The sequence below is a fragment of the Lampris incognitus genome, chromosome 6 (genome assembly GCF_029633865.1).
Source record: "Lampris incognitus isolate fLamInc1 chromosome 6, fLamInc1.hap2, whole genome shotgun sequence".
NCBI classification, from domain to species: domain Eukaryota; kingdom Metazoa; phylum Chordata; class Actinopteri; order Lampriformes; family Lampridae; genus Lampris; species Lampris incognitus.
Window position 1 is genome coordinate 10,095,765 of NC_079216.1, and position 18,701 is coordinate 10,114,465.

General features: G+C 44.0%; 1 protein-coding gene across 1 annotated transcript; it reads right to left on the bottom strand.

The window, feature by feature from the left end:
• Window positions 1–1,298: 1,298 nt before the first annotated feature.
• Window positions 1,299–4,292, bottom strand: LOC130114710 (eotaxin-like). The gene is made up of 3 exons (XM_056282594.1): window positions 4,119–4,292; window positions 3,074–3,194; window positions 1,299–2,046 (listed from the first exon to the last, which is right to left on the bottom strand). The coding sequence occupies exons 1-3, from the start codon at window positions 4,174–4,176 to the stop codon at window positions 1,953–1,955; spliced, it is 273 nt and encodes a 90-aa protein (XP_056138569.1). The 5' UTR covers window positions 4,177–4,292; the 3' UTR covers window positions 1,299–1,952.
• Between the last annotated feature and the right edge of the window lie 14,409 nt (window positions 4,293–18,701).

Below are 18,701 nucleotides of genomic sequence, written 5' to 3' on the forward strand. Positions count from 1 at the left end.
TTCTCTAGTTGGTTAGACGGGTGTCAATCATTTCCAGGTCAGGGAGAGACTGGGTGAAGCACTGTTTCACTGGGTGGGCATTAAAACGCGTCATAAACCATAACTGTCCAATCAACAACATGTAAGGTACTACATCAACTTACATTCACTTACATTGGGTTAGCGAGGCAGAACGCTCCTCTGTGTCACCTGAAGAGGGCGCTGTGTTGCACAATACCCACGACACTTTTTTTTAACATTGACACTTTTTTGTTTGATTCACAGAGGAAATAGTCATTCTAATGAAATGTTGGCATCTAAAAAATATATTTTAAGTGATATGTATGTTGTGGGGGTTTTTTTTGTTGTTGTTTGTTTTTTGGTGAAGCACTGCTTCACCTGTTGTCTTATAGAAACCTCCTCTGGTGGGACTGACATCTTTACATCAGCAGTCTACTTCTATTATACACTTTTGTGTTTTTTTTCCTGTGGTAATAATTTATTTGGAGAAATATATGTAACCGGTTATTTTCTTGCCCGGTGCGGGATTCGGTACGGGGTGTACTGCACCACAAGGCGACATCACGAACCGCTCGGCTAAAGGGTCAGACCTGTTAGCAAGGGGCTAACGTGTCTTATTAGTGGTTTACATATATTTGATCACACTTATGAACAATGCAGTATATCTGATGGGATTATTAGCGTTACAAAACAACGTTGTCATTTATGTAATACACAAGCAAATCAAGAATGAGGAACATCTGTAAATTTATTTCTGACTTTCCCCTTTTTCTCCCTATGTAGTGGCCAACCGCTCCCTATTTTTAGTTCGAAGGCCCACCCTCATACTGCACGCGTTCTCCGGCCGGCAGTCCCGAAGGAGTCGCCTCGCCGCTTCCGGGACAAGGCGACTCCAGGCCGAACCGCTGCCTGCGTTGCCAATGATGGGTGCAGCCATAGTCGGATCTGACGAGACTGAGGCGCGAACCCCGGTCCCCGGTGGGCAACTGCATCAACACAAAGCCGATGCTTAGACCGCTACACCACCGCGGACCCTAAGAATGAGGAACATCTTTAGGCCCATTTTGCCCTGAAGATGAAGCTTCATGGTGCTGCTACAGACACTTATCCAGGTGTTTCACTGATCGAGTGTTGGGGGTCTCCAGGAAAGACCCTGGCTTGAGCTTTGTTTTCAGGTATCCAGGAACCACACGGACAGTCTGCTGGTTAAGTGTCTGTCAGTGGCTGTTCATGACAAGTTTCAAAGAAACTGTGGAACATAAAATTAGTCTATTTTTTCTGCATTTTGTTATGGAATAGAAGAATTTATTGTGCCTATGGAACTGGACCATTATAGTTATGGAGTTACAGGTACTAATAGCCTTCAAAGAATCTGTAGACATTAGAGGCACATTTCTTGACTCTTGCAAACCATAAATCCAACATCATCTGTCTGAAAAGCCCTGCGAGTCTGCATGTTCAACTTTTTTCTATTCAGTAAATGCATATATCATTATTATTACAATATCAAATTGTTTATAAACATTGTTATTTGTTGAATGTGTTTGTCAACACAGAAAAAAAGAAGTGTAAACCCAAAAAAAGTTATGCAATATATATTTAAAATAACTATTTAATTATAGAAACCACGCATAAATAGTTGCTTCAGGCCAGAGATTAACAAAAAAAAAAAAATCTTATCGAGAAACTCTACACTGATGTAGCAGCAGTGAAGACACATGTCCATGGTACGCATTACTCCCATTTAATAAAAGCATGTACCATTTGGTTATACAGGTTTGATCAACTAAAACTGATGGGGGAGGGCTTTAAAAATTATTTAAAAGGAACAGTAAAAGTTAATTTCTCACTTCGAAAAGCTTTTTTTTATCATTTTGTAAAATATGCAACTGAAGGGTCTGCAAGTTGAAGTTGGACAAAGCAATTTCTTTTAAACCATTAAGTGTTACGCTTTACTGGGACATGGGTTTCTTCTTCTTGAAAGCGGCCTGTACCCACTCCTCATGGTGGCCCATGCAGATCTGTTTCCGCTGGACGGTGTGCACTCTGCAGAGACATGGCAGCACAAGGCACATAAGGTCAATCCCACAGGCAGATCACTGTGGAAACTAGGTTGGTTCAGTTGTCCCAATGCAAAAGGTGACTACTGATATGGAAGCTAACGTGGTAGCAGTTCACATTTTGTAAAGGTCACAACCCTTAGCCCTGTTTTATCCACCTTGAAGCTTGTTCTAGGGTTTTGCTGTGGTTGCTCATTCGCTGTCACAAAATCCCAATAGAAGAACATCCTAAATTCTATCTCAGTGGCACCTTTTGAAGAAAAAAAAATCAAAGCTATCTCTCCTAGGAAAAATTATCATTTTCAATTACGCTAAAGCACTTAGTGTAGTCAATAATTATTCAAAGGTTCCATTTTGTCTTCCTTTTCTCACCTCAATGTTGTCTACCTATCTAGACAACTCTTGGTTGAAAACATTTAGTGTTGAATTTTGGTATTTGTTAGTAAAAGAGACATTTTTACAGATAAAATTTGATCAGAAATGAGGAGGTGAGCAATTAATTTGATGTTTTCTGTGTTTGATAGGAAGGATGAACCTCAAATGATAAGTATTTCTAAATACTAACAGTAAAAAAAAAAAGTTTCCTTTGCTAAAACCATATATTTAACCATTTGTCTATCAACAATAAGTGATATAAAGGAAATCTATATTTGGACAAAGGGCTGCAGAAAATAGTTCATTGTTCACCGTTACGTGAACTGACTTCCACTTAGGTGTATGGTATGATGAAGCAGATACTGTATGGTGGGTATGCAACATTATATTTCTTCAAACATTAACCAGATGTTGAGTAGTGTACCTGAATCTTCAACACAATAGGAACCAGATACTGGAGGCCAGTGAAACCCAGAATACCTTTAGAAGGTTCTTTATGACATCCCTACAACACATGGATCAGCTTCTCCTCTGACACACTTCTGCTTTTCAGTAGGTACAAATGTCAAAAGCATGGAAGGACATGTAAAACTCCAAGCTATGAGGACAACAAGAGTTAAACTGAGACAGAGACGTACATGAAGCCCTTTTCATGACATTGGATGCTAGTCTCCTTGATGGTCACAATTTCGTGAATTGGGATCCTCGCTTTGGAGAATTCGAAGCAGCAATTTCCAGGTTTCCATACATTGCTTCCCCCTGCAGAGAGACATAAAGAGATCCCTTAGTGCATCGCTACATGTTATGGTCAACATGCAGAACAGCAAGCTCATACTGCCATGCTCTCTCTCTCAGAAATGCAGTTCATATGTTGCTAAAATGGCTTTTCAGGGACACATGAGCACATTGTGTTCACATGATGTGCTGAAAATATATTATAAAATTAAAAGGGTCATGCCAATTCTGTAATGTATTTTGACAATAGCTGTCATAATGCATTACATAACATTTCTTGCAGTATGATAGTATGAGAAAAAAAACTGAGTTTTGACTCCTATTCATTCTTTTATCACTTCCCATTCATTTCCTAAATGCCCCAAATCCCTTTACAACACAGTATAACATTCAAGTTCCCCATTCAAACTCTGTAATACTACTGGTCTGTAAAATTATATTTCATCATCAAAGAAAATAACTAACAACAGCCCTTTTTTAAAATGCAGCGCATCTAGGATTTCATTTTATGCCACGGCTCGGCTCTTAGCTTTTTACACTCTTATCTCGCCCCGGGACACAGAGAGAACAACGCAGCTTAACCCCACCAGTCCATATTTCAGTGGGTTACAAATGTCGTTATTAATGGTCATGACATCACTATCATAGCAAACAGAGGGTTAGTTAAACTTTGTTTTGAGTCACATTCATATTAGATGTTACCAAGCACAAAACGTTGTCCATTAAAGCCCCAGCTAAAGTCACTGTCAAGCGCTAAATGAATAACCCAAATACTCAACATTGTGCCAAGATATCCTGGATGCTAATGAGATCAAAATCTTAAATAAAATAAAAAGTTGGCAAATATTATTAAAATTATTTAAGTTGCATTAAAATGTTTGCAGCATCTGACCTATGGAGCGCTACACTTCTCCATGGGCTGCAACAGAGAGGAAAAGATAGGCATACGTTGGGCGTCGCAGGTGGTGAGCAGCAGCAGTCCCAGAGTGAGGCAGAGCTTTGTCATGGTGCTTTCAGGGTCAGACTGCTGACTGTCTTCGGTCTCGGCTGTCTGAGCAGATGTCCTCTAGTGCCTCAGTGTCTTGCAGTCGTTCTGATTTATGGTGAGGATGATTAACTTCTTAGTACCATATCATACATGTATGTTTAGAAATTGGGAAGAAAAAAAGGTACCATCAACCCCACCACCACCACCCACCCCCGCCTTTTAGAATGACAAGATGCTATCAAATAGGTTGACTGTGGCTGCGGTTGAGATTGTGTGAAGTCTACGGCACATAATGTGAACATGAACGTGTCCATTCTCACGGCAAACAAGTCAACAGCTTGGCTCATAGTGTATGTCACCGTTAATTTATGCATTGTCAAATAACAAATTCAGCGGTTAGTTAGCCAGAAGCTCTTGTGCTCCGTGTTTAAGAGAGGAAGCATAGGGTTAGAGATAAAAGAGGTTCAATAAAGTATCATCAGGTCTTCATGCAAAGATATGTCTCAGATGTTAGCGGTACATGCACCAAAGCCCCATAGAGATGTACATGTTTCAGCTGAAATAACAAACCTAGTGAAATGAAGGCTGAATAAACATAAGAACAAACTGCAATGTACAAACAAACAAGTCTCCTTTAAATCTGTACAATATGCACCACTTTAAAATATTATCATTTTGAGGCGTTAAGCTATCCAAACATAAAACTAGTAAGGGTGGTAAGTACATATAATGCACATAGAGCAAAGTCAATGTTAAAAGTGGTCCTCTCTGCAGAGGGGCTCTGCATGGTAAACGGTAAATATTACTCATTACTGGGACAACTTAATCTCTAAATCTCATCTGAGTGAGACAGCTGAATCACTTCACGAGTAGTTTTTATGCTGATCAACTTTTTTCTGCTCTTCTTCAAATTTGCGGCACAGAAATCTCTCTTTGGACAGGAAAAAACACACAGAGGGCCCTGAGCTGGGTCATGTGTCATATATGAAGTACATATATGCAGTGTGGGAACTGACCTCTTTATATCAGCAGTCTACTTCTATTATACATTTTGGTGTTTTGTTCTGTGGTAATAACTTATTTGGAGAAATATATTTGAACACACTTATAAACAATGCAGTATATCTGATAGAATTATTAGCATTACAAAACAAAGTTGTTATTTATGTAATACACAAGCAAAACAAGAATGAGGAACATCATTAGGCCCATTTTGCACTGAAGGTGAAGCTTCATGGTGCTGCTATGGACACTTATCCAGCTGTTTCACTGATCAAATGTTGGGGGTCTCCTGGAGAGACCACTGGCCTGAGCGTTGTTTTCAGGTATCCAGAAACCCCACGGACAGTCTGCTGGTTAAGTGTCTGTTAGGGTCTGATCATGAAAAGTTTCAAAGAAATGTGAAACCTAAAAATAGTTTGTTTTTCTTGATTTTTGTTATGGAATAGAAGATTTTATTGTGTGTATGGAACTGGACCATTATAGTTATGGAGTTACAGGAACTAATAGTCTTCAAAGAATCTGTAGACATTAGATGCACATTTCTTGACTCTTGCGAACCGTAAATCCCTCATCATCTGTCTGAAAAGCCCTGCGAGTCTGCATGTTCAACTTTTTTCTATTCAATAAATGCATATATCATTATTATTACAATATCAAATTGTTTATAAACATTTTTATTTGTTGGCTGTGTTTATCAACACAGAGAGAATCAATGAAAGTGTAAAGAAATGCAAAGCATATTTAGAATAACTGTATTTAATTATAGAAACCACTCATAAATAGTTCCTCCAGGCCAGAGATTAAGAAAAAAAAAATCTTATCTGAATGTCATGTTTGCTCTCAGTTCTCCAATCTTGACTTGGTAATATGAGAAAGCTGCATTCTAAAAACACAGGCTGTGGCACTAATGTGAAATATTAAAAGAATAATTAAGTCAAAGTGAACAAGAAACTTTACACTGGTGTAGAAGCAGTGAAGACACATGTCCATGGTATGCATTACTCCCATTTAATAAAAGCATGTACCATTCGGTTATACAAATTTGATCAACTAAAACTGACCGGGGGGGGGAGCTTTAAAAATTATTTAAAAGGAACAGTAAAAGTTGATTTCTCATTTTGAAAAGCTTTTTTTTTTAATCATTTAGTAAAATATGCAAATGAAAGGTCTGCAAGTTGAAGTTGGACAAAGCAATGCTATTTAAACCGTTAAGTGTTACGCTTTACGGGGACATGAGTTTCTCCTAGTTGAAAGCATCCTGCACCCACTCCTCATGGCGTCTGACGCAGATCTGTTTCCCCTGGACGGTGTGCACTCTGCAGAGACATGACAGCACAAGGCACATAAGGTCAATCCCACAAGCAGATCACTGTGGAAACTAGGTTGGTTCAGTTGTCCCAATGCAAAAGGTGACTACTGATATGGAAGCTAACGTGTTAGCAGTTCACATTTTGTAAAGGTCACAACCCTTAGCCCTATTTTATCCACCTTGAAGCTTGTTCTAGGGTTTTGCTGTGGTTGCTCATTCGCTGTCACAAAATCCCAATGGAAGAACATCCTAAATTCTATCTCAGTGGCACCTTTTGAAGAAAAAAAAAATCAAAGCTATCTCCTAGGAAAAATAATCATTTTCAATTACGCTAAGGCACTTAGTGTTATCAATAATTATTCAAAGGTTTCATTTTGTCTTCCTTTTTTCCACTCAATGTTGTCTACCTGTCTAGACAACTCTTGGTTGACAACATTTAGTGTTGAATTTTGGTATTTGTTAGTAAAAGAGACATTTTTACAGATAAAGTTTGATCAGAAATGAGGAGGTGAGCAATTAATTTGATGTTTTCTGTGTTTGATAGGAAGGATGAACCTCAAATGATAAGTATTTCTAAATACTAACAGTAAAAAAAAAAGTTTCCTTTGCTAAAACCATATATTTAACCATTTGTCTATCAACAATAAGTGAAATATAAAGGAAATCTAAATCTGAACAGCGGGCTGCAGAAAATAGTTCATTGTTCACCGTTACGTGAACTGACTTCCACTTAGGTGTATGGTATGATGAAGCAGATACTGTATGGTGGGTATGCAACATTATATTTCTTCAAACATTAACCAGATGTTGAGTAGTGTACCTGAAACTCCAACACAATAGGAACCAGATACTGGAGGCCAGTGAAACCCAGAATACCTTTAGAAGGTTCTTTATGACATCCCTACAACACATGGATCAGCTTCTCCTCTGACACACTTCTGCTTTTCAGTAGGTACAAATGTCAAAAGCATGGAAGGACATGTAAAACTCCAAGCTATGAGGACAACAAGAGTTAAACTGAGACAGAGACGTACATGAAGCCCTCTTCCTGGCAATTGATGCCAGTCTCCTCGATGGTCACAATTTTGTGAATTGGGATCCTCATGGTGAAGAATTTAAAGCAACAGTTTTCAGGTTTCAATGTATTGCTTCCCCCTGCAGAGAGACATAAAGAGATCCCTTAGTACATCGCTACACGTTGTGGTCAACGTGCAGAACAGCAGGCTCATACTGCCATGCTCTCTCTCTCAGAAACACAGTTCATATGTTGCTAAAATGGCTTTTCAGGGACACATGAGCACATTGTGTTCACATGATGTGCTGAAAATATATTATAATTAGATATGGCTTGCAAGACTAGACAAGTTGTAAATATTTACAGGTTCAATACATGTTTGGATAATTGTACAGAAAAAAGAAAAAAAAAAGAAAAGGGTCATGCCAATTCTATAAAGTTTTATGACAATAGCTCTCATAATGCATTACAGTACTTAACATTTCTTGCAGTGTGATGGTATGAGAAAAAGTTGAGTTATGAATCTTATTCATTGTTTTATCAATTCACATTCATTTCCTAAATGCCCCAAATCCCTTTACAACACGATGTAACATTCAAGTTCCCCATTCAAACTCTGTAATACTACTGGTCTGTAAAATTATATTTCATCATCAAAGAAAATAACTAACAACAGCCCTTTTTAAAATGCAACGCATCTAAGTTTTCATTTCGTGCCAGGGCTCAGCTCAAACCTTTTTACACTCTTATCTCACCAACAGAACTTTTTCTGTTGTTCTGGGTAACTCTACCTCCTCGGTGGCTTAGTTGAGTTGTAGTGTCCCTCAAGGCTCAGTTCTTGGCCCCCTTCTCTTTTCTATATACATGCTGCCCCATTGCCAGGTCATTCAAAATCACGATGCGCTCTACCCTACCATTTTTATGCTGATGACACTTAGTTATACATCCGACTAAAACACACAAATCCTAGCACTCTAGCAAACCTCACAACTTTCCTCTCTGACATTAAATCCTGGATGTCCGAAAAATTTCTCAAATTTAATGATGATACGTCTGAGGTTATTCGGTTCGGTCCCGAAAATTACATCAGCCTTTTTGTTACTAAAATTGGTGGTCTGTCAGGTAGTCTTAAGCGGGCTACTAGGAATCTTGGGGTGATATTCGATGCCAACCTCAGTTTTGATAATCAAATCAAACATGTTGTTCAGTCATACTTTCTCCAGCTGAAGCTAATCTCCAAAATTAGCTCATTTTTATCAATTGCCGATCTGCAAAAAGTTGAACATGCTTTTATCTATTCTCCGCTTGAATATTGTAATGCACTTTATTCTGGTATCAGCAAGGGCTCCCCTCCACCGTCTGCAGTTGGTACAAAATGCCACTGCTCTGCTCAATATTGGGACAACAAGGCATGACCCTATCTTTCCTGTGCTTTCCTCCCTACACTGGCTTCCTGTTAAATTCGGAGTTGATTTTAAAAATTTATTGGTCACTTTTAAGGCTTTAAATGTTCTTGCTGCTGCATACATTTGTGAGTTATTGACCTGGGATATGCCCGCTTGATCTTTAAGATCTGCAAATGGAGCCTTGTTAGTTATTCCCAGGTCTCGGTTTGTTACAAAGGGTGATCAAGCTTTTGCTGTTAGAACCCCCACACTATGGAACAATCTAACTGTTGAACTAAGACAAACCAAGTCTCTGGCTTCTTTTCATTCTCCTTTTAAAACTTTTCTTTTCATGAAAGCTTTCACAAATGTTTGATATTTGTCTTTAGTTATACGGTTTTTTATATTTTTACTCTTACTTATTTGGTCTCCCTTATTTTTGCCTTGTCTGATTTTGTTGGTGAAGCACCATGTAACATTGTTTTAGAAAAGTGCTATACATACACTACCGTTCAAAAGTTTGGGATCACCCAAACAATTTTGTGTTTTCCATGAAAAGTCACACTTATTCACCACCATATGTTGTGAAATGAATAGAAAATAGAGTCAAGACATTGACAAGGTTAGAAATAATGATTTGTATTTGAAATAAGATTTTTTTTACATCAAACTTTGCTTTCGTCAAAGAATCCTCCATTTGCAGCAATTACAGCATTGCAGACCTTTGGCATTCTAGCTGTTAATTTGTTGAGGTAATCTGGAGAAATTGCACCCCACGCTTCCAGAAGCAGCTCCCACAAGTTGGATTGGTTGGATGGGCACTTCTTTGAGCAGATTGAGTTTCTGGAGCATCACATTTGTGGGGTCAATTAAACGCTCAAAATGGCCAGAAAAAGAGAACTTTCATCTGAAACTCGACAGTCTATTCTTGTTCTTAGAAATGAAGGCTATTCCATGCGAGAAATTGCTAAGAAATTGAAGATTTCTTACACCGGTGTGTACTACTCCCTTCAGAGGACAGCACAAACAGGCTCTAACCAGAGTAGAAAAAGAAGTGGGAGGCCGCGTTGCACAACTGAGCAAGAAGATAAGTACATTAGAGTCTCTAGTTTGAGAAACAGACGCCTCACAGGTCCCCAACTGGCATCTTCATTAAATAGTACCTGTTAGAGCCTGTTTGTGCTGTCCTCTGAAGGGAGTAGTACACACCGGTGTAGGAAATCTTCAATTTCTTAGCAATTTCTCGCATGGAATAGCCTTCATTTCTAAGAACAAGAATAGACTGTCGAGTTTCAGATGAAAGTTCTCTTTTTCTGGCCATTTTGAGCGTTTAATTGACCCCACAAATGTGATGCTCCAGAAACTCAATCTGCTCAAAGAAGTGCCCATCCAACCAACCCAACTTGTGGGAGCTGCTTCTGGAAGCGTGGGGTGCAATTTCTCCAGAGTACTTCAACAAATTAACAGCTAGAATGCCAAAGGTCTGCAATGCTGTAATCGCTGCAAATGGAGGATTCTTTGATGAAAGCAAAGTTTGATGTAAAAAAAATCTTATTTCAAATACAAATCATTATTTCTAACCTTGTCAATGTCTTGACTCTATTTTCTATTCATTTCACAACATATGGTGGTGAATAAGTGTGACTTTTCATGGAAAACACGAAATTGTTTGGGTGATCCCAAACTTTTGAACGGTAGTGTATATAATTATTAAAATGATTAGTTATATTGTAAGAGAAGTTTCCCTTTTTGGAAACATTCTCACCCCGGGACACAGTGAGAACAATTCAGCTTAACCCCACCAGCCTATATTTCAGTGGGTTACAAATGTCGTTATTAATGGTCATGACATCACTATCATAGCAAACAGAAGGTTAGCTAAACTATATTTTGAGTCACAGTCATATTAGTTGATACCAAGCAGAAAAGGTTGTCCATTAAATCCCTGGCTAAAGTCACTGTCAAGCACTAAATAAATAACCCAAATACTCAACGTTGTGCCAGGATATCCTGGATCCTAATGAGATCAAAATCTGAAATTAAAAAAAATAAGTTGCCAAATTTTATTAAAATTATTTAAGTTGCTTTAAAATGTTTGCAACATCTGACCTATGGAGCGCTACACTTCTCCATGGGCTGCAACAGAGAGGAAAAGATAGGCATACGTAGGGCGTCGCAGGTGGTGAGCAGGAGCAGTCCCAGAGCGAGGCAGAGCTTTGTCATGGTGCTTTCAGGGTCAGACTGCTGACTGTCTTCGGTCTCGGCTGTCTGAGCAGATCTCCTCTGGTGCCTCGGTGTCTTGCAGTCGTTCTGATTAATGGTGAGGGTGATAAACTTCTTAGTACCACATGTATGCTTGGAAACTGAAAAAAGGGATACCATCAAAATCCCCCACCACCACCACCACCACCACCACCACCACTACCCCCGCCTTTTAGAATGACAAGATGCTATCAAATAGGTTGACTGTGGCTGCAGTTGTGGTTGTGTGAAGTCTACGGCACGTGTCCATTTTCACAGCAAACAAGTCAACAACTTGGCTCATAGTGTATGTCACTGTTGATTAATGCATTGAGAAATAACAAATTCAGCAGTTAGTTAGCCAGAAGCTCTTGTGCGCCGTGTTTATTTTAAGAGAGGACGCATAGGGTTAGAAATAAAAAAGGTTCAATAAACTATTATCAGGACTTCATGCAAAGATATGTCTCAGATGTTAGCGGGGCACGCACTAAAGCCCCATAGAGATGTACATATTTCAGCTGAAATGACAAACCTAGTGAAATAAGGGCTGAATAAACATAAGAACAAACTGCAATGTGCAAACAAACAAGCCTCCTTTAAAGCTGTACAATATGCACCACTTTAAAATATTATCATTTTGAGGCGTTTAGCTAGCCAAACATAAAACTAGTAAGGGTGGCAAGTAAATATAATGCACATACAGCAAAGTCAATGTTAAAAATGGTCCTCTCTGCAGAGGGACTCTGCATGGTAAACGGTAAGTATTACTCATTACTGGAACAAATTAATCTCTAAATCTCATCTGAGTGAGACTGTTGTGGTTACACCGCCCCGAGCTGCCTCCCCGGCACGTTCAAGCCACTCCCCCAGCTCGGACGTGCCGGAAACATCCGAGCGCTCGGCTCGCGCTCTGAGGAGACGAGAGCTGCACTGCACCAGGTGTTTGCCATCATCCATCAGGCGCACCTGCGGCAATCAGGCAGCCCTCTACAAGAAGTGTCCCAGAACACCACTCCGTGCCTTGACGTACTGAACCCTGTGGTAAAGTTCTGACAAGCCCTCCAGCGTTCCTTGCATTCTGCGCCAGTAATGAGAGACGATATCAATGAATCACACAACGCAGATGGAAACGTGCGGCAGCAGCCATTTAGTTAAAACCGGAAGAACAACAGAGACTGCCCCGCAGGCAGGCCGGAAGGGAGGCTTGGTAACTATAGCAACCACAACCAATACTGGCGTCACCCCTTTTTTCCCAAAAGAAAGACCCCCCCCCCTACACACAGCACAACAATAACACCACAGAACACCAGGCAACATCACAGCTCAGGCTATATAACTAGGTCTGTAAGGTAAGACAAAACGTTATCACCAGTACACACAAACAACTGGCCTAAAGTTCAAAGTCGTCAAAATGCTCCGAGCGTCGAGGTGCAGCATCAGGTGCAAAAGCAGGCACACACTTGCCAGGGGAGCTCCCCCCAGGCTCGACCTCGACAGGAGGCACAGTCTCATCCCCCAGCCTCATATCGTTATCACAAGGCAGGCAAGGTGCAGGTGGGGGCTCGGCAATGGCTGGCGGTATGTCAGGGCAGTGCGGGACAGGGTAGTCCAAGTCCTCATCAGACACGAAATCGTCTGCGAGGGGTTCAGAGGCCGTAGAGGGACCTTCCACTTTGTAGCGGTCACCCAGCCTGACCCTGTAGGAGGTGCGACGGAGTTGAGACCCCGTGAACTTCTGGATATTGCACCATGAACCATCCACGCTCGTGACGAGGTACCTGTCACGGGCCTTTGACTTATTCCGGTCACCATACAGGTATACCAGTTCACCAGGTCGAATAGCGGGAGGTAAGGCCACACGACCAGAGGGCACCTTTGACTTCATGCTGTACGGATGGTTGGTGACACGCTCCGAGTGTTGTTTCAGGATGAGGTCCTGGTCGACCACAGGCAACTGCCTATGGGAGAACTGGTCATGCTGAAGCAGCATTTCACGGGCAGATAATCCACGTGACCTAACACGACTGTTCAGGTTGGCCATAGCGACAGAGAGTAACAGGGGAGTAACAGCCCTACAGTTAGGCTTGAGATGAAGAATCTCCCCCTGAATCTCTTGAACAGCCTTCTCCGCCACTGGGTTCTTATTGACATTCTTGGCATTGCCCACCTCAACAACTAGTCTGTGCATAGCGAGGACCCCATCCCCTGCCAATGCAGCAAAACCAGGGGCAGGGTCAGTCCTGATCACAGCAAAGGGGCCGTCGAGAGGGCACAGACCCACACATAAGTGGGTTAAAGCGTCCCTGAGAGTGTCTCTGCGCTCGTCGTCAATGAGACAAGATAGCGTGAAAGACGTGACACACTCCCGGACAATCAGAATGAATTGGCGGTCCCGCCTGAACACATCAGCCGTGAAAGAAGACCCGACGACTTCCGGAGGGTCACTCGTAGACTGGTCAGATACGAACGCAGGGGCTTTCTTCAGAGCTGCACACTGGTGGCAGCCGCTGGAGACACGTTGCACAGCAGAGTCCATATCCAACGTGTAGAAGTAGCATTGTACAACTGTCTTCAACTGGGTGCGGGTGGGGTGATCGAGCTTGATATGGAGAGAGGTCAGTAGGCCATCGAGGACAGACCGAGGCACAACAATGCAGTCCGTCGAGGCTGTGAGGGGGGTGTGCCGGCGAACAGCTAGGAGGCCGTCCTTAGCCACTGTGGTGACGTTCAAGTAACGTTTCACATCACGAATGTTAGTCAGCTTCTTGGATGGACGCGTACCCTGACGGAGGTGAGCGCGGGTCCGTCTGAGGTCAGAGCACTCTGACTGTATGGCAAGCCAGGCCGACCTGTTGGTGAAGGGCAACTTCACAGTCCCATGCACAACATCTTCCGCTGTGACTTGGCGCACGACGGAGTCGGCGGTAGAGCAGACAAAGGCACATATCTGGCAAGTGGGGTTGTCACACTCTGGTGCGTTGCAGCTAGCGAAATCAGATGGCAGGATAGCTGCTCCCACCACATGCCGGATGAGCACTTGGAACCGGCTAGCGGTAGACAGGAAGGAAGTGACACGGGGGCTTGCTGAGAATTCTCCCCTGCACAGCTTCTCAAAAGCCTGTACACATGGCTTGCTGTCTGTCAAAACACAAGCTTTCTGGGATGACTGAGTTATGTAGGGGGCAAAGTGTTTCACCGCCGCAGCTATGGACAAGGCCTCAACCTCACAAGGCAGCCAGGAGGTCTGGTTTTTGCGCAACTTCGCGCTGAAGTAGCCTGCGACCTTCACAGTGTCCTTGCAGGTGACATACAGCGTAGCTCCTAGGCCCGGCTCTCTGACGGCACCGTCAGTTACAATCCACAGCTGGTCCGCAGGCCATGGAAGCGTGATGGCACGTGTAGAAGATAGTGCCTTCTAAGCAGAGGCGAAGGCACACAGCAGCTCGTCTGACCACAGGCTCGCCTCTTTCGACTCCCGCCCAGCGGCTGCGTCGTCCAATGGGGCCAGCACGGCAGCACAGTTCTTCAGTACACGAGCCAGCACCTTGTATGCGCTAATGAATGAACGCAATCCCATCACAGTCTTTGGAGGGAGGCACGCAGCCAGGGCAGAGACGCGGTGAGGGCTGGCCTGGATTGTACCCTGACGCCACACCCAGCCCAGGATGGAGGTCTGTACAGGAGCTACAGTGGTCTTAGTGGCGGACAGGTTCAGACCACACTTCTGTAGGGCAGAGAGAACCCGCCTCCAGACAGCTAGCAAGTCCTCGAGAGTGTCTGCACCACAATACAGGTCGTCTGCCACCTTGGCCGCATGGCCTTGTTCAAGAAGGTCCCCGAAGACTCTGCACGTCAACTCCTCGAGCGCCGTCTCAGACCCCGGCATGCCCATAGCACTCCGCACATACACACGGACACCCTTGAAGGGTGTGACGACCCCACAGTACTTCCACGAGTCCCTGGACAGAGGAATCTGATAAAAGGCTTTGGTAAGGTCTGTAGCAATAATATATTTCCACTGAGCTATAAGACGCAGGGTGGAGTCAACATCAGGCATCAGGGAGGGTTGGGGTTTACTGTACCGGCCAACAGCCGCGAATGCAGTGACAAGGCGAAAGCCACCTCCAGGCTTCTTGATAAGGAACGAAGGCTTGACATATTCCACTGTGATGTCGACATCCTCGGGCTTTCTGAAGACGCCCATGCTCTCCAACACGTCGAACTGAGCCTGGAGTTCTTGCAGCTGACCCCTGGAGTACTGTGGGACCCTCCCCTTACATTGTGGAGGTAGGACAGATCCCATGTTCACCCTGGCCTGGAACGGACCCACAGCGCCGTTATATCCTTCAAAGTGGGGATCAAACACTACATCAAACTCTCTATGCAGGGCGCGGAACTCATCTCTGATGTCAGCAGGCATGATGTTATCCGGATCCAGAGCGACAAGGTCAGAGGACAAGGCTGACATGGTCATCGGGGCCGGTTTGGGGGGATCAGCTGGCACGGCGCCGTCACTGAGTGATGGGACATATGTGGCGCAGACACGGCATAGGTGGTGGCTTTTCTGGACCAGCCGCGGCTCGTCAGTGAGATTTGGGACACGGATCTTCCCGGACACACCCCGTAGCAAAGTTGGGGCAGGCCACTGCTGTGAGTCAGACTGGTCACATGAGACATCGACGTGTGGTTCAACAGCCAGCTCACTGTCCACATTGCACAGCTCAGGAGGCAGCTTGAGCTCGATGTACTCCCCTGGCCACACAGTAGATTTATCCAGAGCGCGGAGCACATGCGCGCGCCGTACGGCATGCCTGTCCATCGGTGTTTGGAGGGTGCCGTAGCAGTATATATCCTCGCCCAAGCAGATTTGGTGTTTGGCTGGTCTGATGGAGACGTCGTTCTTTACCATAAAGGGAATTCCAGCCAGGATGTCAGAGTCGAGATTCTCAACGACGAGGCCCCCAAATAGAGGTCATGGCCATCTCTCTGGAAGTGTGTCCGTGTCTCTCCCGATACTTTCAAAAGGGACGAGCCATCTGCTTGGAATGCGGACTGGGTACTTCCTGTGACGGTGACGCCCAGCCTGGTCGCGTATGAGGCCCTCATCATGTTGCCTGTTGCCCCACTATCAACGGTGAGACGCACAGGGCAGTGTCCATGGAATGCATCGAGGTACGGGGACTGTTTGATAAGTACACGTTGCACACCACTAGATGGCGCTGGCTCCCCACTAACGCACTCCTCTACCTCATCATCAGTCTCGACCTGCTCTCCGTAAACCTGGCGCGACTTTGCCATGTACTTTTTATCTTGGGGGGGCAGAAAGGAACATTTGCTGAGGAAGTGATTATCAGGCCTGCCGGCACATTTACAAAGGGGACATGACCTCCTTGTCCGGACAGGGATGGATTGCTTTGACTTGGGGAGTTCAGACACAGCCGCGCGCATAGCCCTAGCATCCTCTGAGGCCTGCAGTTCCTCTAGTAACGAATCAAGGGCTTGTGATATTTCTGGTTTAATGGATGCCAATGTGCGAGACCGCAACTCAGTGCCGTACCGTTGTTTGACAAGCTTCGGTAGATCACCATGTATGAGGCGGAGCCATGTGAGCACAACAAAGTTCTCCAGTGAGGGCGTTAACTCCTCGTCCTCGGTCACAGTCTGCCTCATGTGACTGATGCCAGAATCTTTACACAGTAGATTGTCTTCCATGAAGGCCATCAAGCGTTGATATAAATCCTCTGGTCTCTCATCAGGCTCCCGTTTAATAGCAGCAAAGTCAATGAAATGAGCCCCGGTGCACTGAAAGCCATAATGTAGACGAATAGCTCGCCATATGCTGTCAATAGGTGTGGAGTTCCTGACTATGCCGTGAAGAGAGATTACAGGACAATAATTGGCTATCTGTCCCAACATTAGCTCTAACATGGCTACCTTCTGTTCTTTATTGCGACGTCGGGGCGCGGGAATATCTTCACCGTCATCTGTGAATCCCCGGACAGGGGACGTTTTAGACTTCTTCTCCCACTCCATGCCATCGAGCAGGAAGGGGGCAAACCCGGCGTCGAGCGACAGTATATAGAGCAGGTTCTGACGCCAGTTCTCAAGAGTTCACCGTCTCGGTCTTTGTTAAACACCACTGCTTCGGTGCTCCATGTGTCGCCATGCTGCCCACTTAGCTAGCACAACTGTGTCTGAGCTAGCCCAGCTGCGTCTGGCGGTAGACGTAACTACCCTGGGATTCCCCTGGAAGGGCTACCGCCATTAGTTTGGTAAATATCAGTCCTCGGGACGTAAGTCTGGTAAGCACCGCCACCACGCCAGTAATGAGAGACGACATCAATGAATCACACAACGTAGATGGAAACGTGCGGCAGCAGCTGTTTAGTTAAAACCGGAAGAAGAACAGAGACTGCCACGCGGGCAGACCGGAAGGGAGGCTTGGTAACTATAGCAACCACAATCAATACTGGCGCTGTTTATTCCCCAGTGTCTTATCTTCGTGTCTGTTTCCTCCCAAGACTCTCCCTCCGCGACTTCCACGGCTCCCCGCGTCTCCCCCGTCCCCAGCGACCTTCACGTTTGTCCCCGGACCTCTCCTGCGATCTCCCCCCTTGGCCCTCTACCCGGACTCCTCCTTTCGGACTCGACTTCCCGGATCTCGGACCCGGACTTCCTCGGGCAACCCCTCTTGGATCATGGACTGGACTTTCTTGCCAGGTGCACGCGCATTATTTCAACACCTCCTGGTCATTTACATACCGCACCACACATAGGCTAAAAACACTCACACATAGTTTATTCACACATCCCACTAACAGATCGTTTTTCGCACCATACATTCCCCTCCCACAACAAAACCACCTTTTGGATTTTGAAGTCATCCTGTGTCTGTCTGCCTTGGGTTTCGCCACACGGGTCGGGTTCTGGTGCGCGAACATAACAGAGACAGCTGAATCACTTCACGAGCGGTTTTTATGCTGATCAACTTTTTTCTGCTCTTCTTCAAATTTGCGGCACAGAAATCTCTCTTTGGACAGGAAAAAACACACAGAGGGCCCTGAGCTGGGTCATGTGTCATATATGAAGTACATATACGCAGTGTGGGAACTGACCTCTTTATATCAGCAGTCTACTTCTATTATACATTTTGGTGTTTTGTTCTGTGGTAATAACTTATTTGGAGAAATATATTTGAACACACTTATAAACAATGCAGTATATCTGATAGAATTATTAGCATTACAAAACAAAGTTGTTATTTATGTAATACACAAGCAAAACAAGAATGAGGAACATCATTAGGCCCATTTTGCCCTGAAGATGAAGCTTCATGGTGCTGCTATGGACACTTATCCAGCTGTTTCACTGATCGAATGTTGGGGGTCTCCTGGAGAGACCACTGGCCTGAGCGTTGTTTTCAGGTATCCAGAAACCCCACGGACAGTCTGCTGGTTAAGTGTCTGTTAGGGTCTGATCATGAAAAGTTTCAAAGAAATGTGAAACCTAAAAATAGTTTGTTTTTCTTGATTTTTGTTATGGAATAGAAGATTTTATTGTGTGTATGGAACTGGACCATTATAGTTATGGA